Source organism: Penaeus monodon, chromosome 34, assembly GCF_015228065.2.
Source record: "Penaeus monodon isolate SGIC_2016 chromosome 34, NSTDA_Pmon_1, whole genome shotgun sequence".
Lineage (NCBI taxonomy): Eukaryota > Metazoa > Arthropoda > Malacostraca > Decapoda > Penaeidae > Penaeus > Penaeus monodon.
The window spans coordinates 26440769-26445267 of NC_051419.1; the positions used below are offsets into that span (position 1 = coordinate 26440769).

At 38.2% G+C, this 4499-nt stretch overlaps 1 protein-coding gene across 1 annotated transcript in view; it reads left to right on the plus strand.

Annotated features, from left to right (window-relative positions):
• Nucleotides 1-4499, plus strand: part of LOC119594667 (dolichyl-diphosphooligosaccharide--protein glycosyltransferase subunit 2-like) — a 10535-nt gene that overhangs the window by 3672 nt on the left and 2364 nt on the right. The window contains exons 2-11 of the mRNA XM_037943723.1: nt 91-278; nt 499-621; nt 1012-1160; nt 1320-1459; nt 1724-1895; nt 2143-2212; nt 2408-2535; nt 2727-2930; nt 3255-3459; nt 4301-4471. Coding sequence (XP_037799651.1) covers nt 91-278; nt 499-621; nt 1012-1160; nt 1320-1459; nt 1724-1895; nt 2143-2212; nt 2408-2535; nt 2727-2930; nt 3255-3459; nt 4301-4471 — 1550 coding nt within the window. The remainder of the gene's footprint in view (nt 1-90; nt 279-498; nt 622-1011; nt 1161-1319; nt 1460-1723; nt 1896-2142; nt 2213-2407; nt 2536-2726; nt 2931-3254; nt 3460-4300; nt 4472-4499) is intronic.

The following is a 4499-nucleotide window of genomic DNA, read 5'->3' on the forward strand; positions in this document are numbered from 1 at the left end:
TAAAGTAAATAGGCAGTTCAGTAGATTGTATAGGGTTTCTCAATGTTTATCTACTTCTGTACTTAATTGCTTTTCTGACTTTCTTTGCAGGGGCACTGGTAATTCTTGCTCTCCTGGGGGTGAGCTCTGCCCTCTCCCCCTCCACATACCTCACCCCAGCTGACAAGGAGAGGTTGAAGCTAGTCCTAGACCCAGCGTGGTCTCTTTCAGACCTCGCACAAGTACTTTATGCTTCGGCAGGCTACAAGCACTTAGGCCAGCCTATCCCCAATGAGCAGGTTGGTTCCAGTAGTTGGTGTGTGTTTGTATATTAGGCTTCTGTATGAAGCTTATTCTTACATCTGTAATATTTTTGTCAACAGACCCCAAACTGAATGCTAAACATTCAGCAAAAGGCATATCAAAATAGGTATATATAGGTTATAAAAGCTTTTAAATGTGTTATTAAAGTAGAAGTATAAAATCTAGATATATATGTGGTTTTGTTTCCTTTTGCAGGGAGTGTGCAATTTTGTCAAGAGCTCTGCTGGTGATGGAGCAACAGTCGAAACTCTGTTTTTGGCTTCCTCAGCTGGCAAAGCACTTGGATGCCCTGTGGCAGCCACTGCAGCCTCCAAGCAGGTTTGTTAATATATTTGAGGCATAATGGCATGGGCATTTTTATGATGAAAGCCAAGATGATAGAAATCCTGCTATGTTTGTAGCCATGTGCGTATTACATACAGAATTTTATACAATATTGTTTAGTCAAAAAGTAATCTTCTCTGGTGGCATAAGAAAAAAAGGCTGCTAGATTATAGTAGAGCATGATACTATGATCTTTTTCTTTTTACAATAGGGGTTACACATAAAAATATATACTGTGGAGTATGCATGTGGAATGCATATTTTGTCTGTTCCTTTATGTTCACCTCTTTATATTTGTATAAATAAATATTCAAACATAGGTACCTATATACTTTTTAATGTTTTATTTATAGATTAATACATCTCTCTTGCATGTGAATCCAGGCCGTAAGTGATGCCATCCGAGAAGGGGCCTCTCCCCTGGAGCTCTTCCATGCTGTCACTGCCGCCACAAATCTCGGGGTTGAGGTGGATGTTGCCAAGGTCTTGAGGGCCACACAGATGGCTTTGAAGAAGGATGACAGCGTCCTCAGGTTAGTGAGATGTTATTTGCTTACAATAAAAGAGAATGGGAAATTGTGATGCAGGGAGGATAAGAGAATTGAAAATGTTTAAGGAGAGACAAAAAAAAATATATTGAAATTGATGTCATATTAAACTTTATTAAAAAGGCTTAATTTTTTTGGTTACAGCTTGGGCTATGCCTTCCATGTTGGGTCTCAGCTCCGCGGGGAAGTCAGCAGCATCTTCGAGAGGATTGAGGATGCTATAGTTCAGGCTGATGAAGTTGATGGACGGATGCTGCAATTTGAAGGAGGATTATCAATAACTGGTCAGTTGAATCCACCCCCTCTTAATTAACACATCACTACACAAATATGTTGAAATTTGTTATTTTACAATTTAAAGAGTATTAGATATACTCTTGACTCTTGCATTTTAAGATATAGTAGTACTCTGAAAACTATAAAGATTCTCTCATATTTTTAAGCTTTACTATTTCAACTTTATCCTTATAGACAGATTCCCTGTTCATTGAGTGGCTTACTCATCTTTGGCCACACTCGCCTACTCACTCTGCCTCTTCCCTCCCCAGCCCTGGTCCTAAGTGGTGCCTACAAACTGGCTGAGAATTCAAACAAGGCTCCACCAATCAAGCCTGACCAAGCCATCAAGTTTGCCAATTACCTGATGTCGCGCAAGTCTGTGCAGGTGCCCAAGGGAGTCTACTACCTCCTGGAAGCTGTATCCATGTTCACCAGCAACAGGTGAGGATGTGGTTGTGGTAATGATTTTTGAGTATCATATTGGTCCTATTTGTAAGGAAAAACAAAATATAATAGAAAGAATTGCCAGTTCATTATAAGGAACAACAGAGCAGTTGATATATGTTTGTAAATATTATAGGGTATAATAAGCACAGAAATAAAGTAATGCCACTATGTACGTGAAGTGATAGATCTCTTTACTGTTTCATCACCATTGTTACTGATTATTTCATTCCTGTTTTTATAGGTTCCATATTCCAGTTGCCATCACACTGGCTAGTAATGTAGCAGTTAGTGCTGATGCTCCTCGTGTTCAGGTATGTCATTTGGGGTAGCAACATTTTTATCTTTTTCGGTTGTCAAAAATTGTATGTTTATTTTCTGTTATTGATTTTTTTCTTTACTGAGTGTTACTTCTAGAATATGGTTATCTCTTCGTACATTAATCTTGGTATTTTTATGTAGTTATCTGTAATTTTGTCCTTCTCATTCCACTATCCCTACTCCCTAAGGTACGTGTGACAGACCTGAAGGGCAGCAGTCTTGGTTCCCTACGTGTTGTTGCAGATTCTGCCACGCGTGACTCGGATGAGGTTGTCATAGTGTCCAAGGAGGAATTGTCTCCACTTGCTGGGCAAGAGTAAGTTTTGTAGGATATTTGTATCACAGGGTTTAGCAGAGGATAAGTTAAGATTGTTGTATGGAAAAGTGATACTTGTAGGTATAGGAACCAAGTGTTTATTAAATTGTCTATTTTTTTCCCATCCTAGATATGTTAAATCCCCTTTCCTCTTTTAGTACTATATCTGAGATTCCCTTCCTTTTCCACAGTGGAGTGTATGAATTTGATGTGATGTCCCGGCAGCCAGAGCGAGGCTTTTACCGCCTGGTGGTGAGCACCATGACCTCGGATTCACGCTTGGTTGGTCACATGGCTGCTCAGCTTACCTTTAAGGTTCTCACAGCCATTGATATCCAGGGTGTAGAGGTGGGAACAGCTGACTCCGACCGTTCCACAGCCCCAAGCCTGCAGAAGTGAGTAGCCAAAGTTGTTCTAGGTTGTATTGTTAGGACAGCCTCCTCTTACATTTTATTTATTCCGTATCATATTATTTTTCAAAGAAATCATTATGAAATGATTATATTGCCCCAGTTAAATTTTTTGAATGTTTATAAGGCTACAAGTAAAGTAGGAGTGTTTCAAAGAATTGGAATCGTGAATAATTTGGAATAAAATTGATATTTTATTCATATTACAAAAAGTGGGGAAAGTGATGAAAAAGAGCTATTATGAAAACAACTTGTGTGCTTAACTTCAGTTATGTAAAAGCAACATTTGGCTTTTTACTTTATTCACAGGTTGACTTATCCTAATAAGCTACCCAGTGAACTTGTGGCCGACCAGCACCAGCGTGTGTTGCTGCGTTTCATCGTGCGGGACCTAGCATCAGGACGTTCAACTGAGGTCCATCAGGCCTTTGTCAAAATCACGCACATTGAGTCCAAGCGTGAAATTATATTTGTGGCTGAGACAGACTCTAATGACGTCTACAAGTTTGATATGGTTAGTAGTCTTCATTTGTAATTAGTAATTGTTTTGTTTGCTGTTTGTGGTGTTTTAATACTGAAATTTAAATATTAAAATTGGCATTTTCGTCTTTACAAAGTATAATGTACTTCTGAATACCTCTATCTCGTTGATGTAGAATTGCTGGATTTCACACCATGGACAAAGTCAAAGTATTAAAGCCAATACTTTTAAAGAATCTGAAGTACTGCATATGCCTTTCTTCACTATCAGTTGATATATTACACACCAATAGTCTTTATCTGAAATTTTTAAAGTTTCTTGGTACACTTGCTATACTACATTATTTTTAATTAAAGTAATAAGTTATAATATGCTATGTTATGCTTATAAGCAGAATCAAGTTTTAGTAATGCACAGCTACATTTGATATTAAGTGAAGCAAACTTTACCAGTTAATACCACTTTCTTGATACGAATTCTGGCTATGAGCAGCACAAAAGTATATTAGTATAACAAATTTACTAAGGATGTTATTCAAAGGGTAGAGGGACACCTATCACTGATCTTGGACACTTTAACAGTTTGAGCAAAGGTTAGGTGATAGTTTATTGTGTTTCATATATTTAGAAGACTAACAATGTTGGCATGTTTCATTTGCGTTAGACATTTGCACCAGAGCAGTATTGGCATCCTTTTATGGAATAGGAAAATTTTGTTGATTTTTGGGGATGGAAAATAATTTTAATATGATGGGAAATACGATTTGCAGCACAAGATAATTATCTAATCAGAGAAGTTAATCACGTTATAAACAAAAAGGAAATTTGGCCTTCCTTGGAAATTGCTAATGCCCATTCTTTCTTGCTCTTTAAAGGATGTCAGCAACAACGTCAAGGAGTTTGGAGGAGTTAGTGGCTCATACTCCATGGAGCTGATCATTGGTGATGCTTCTATCAGCAACCCAACCCTGTGGCACATTGGGGATGTCTCTCTTTCCTTCCCTGAGGGCAGTGTGTCTACTCCATCCCAGGACTACACTTATAAGGTTGGCCTATTGCTTTCATTTTTTTCCA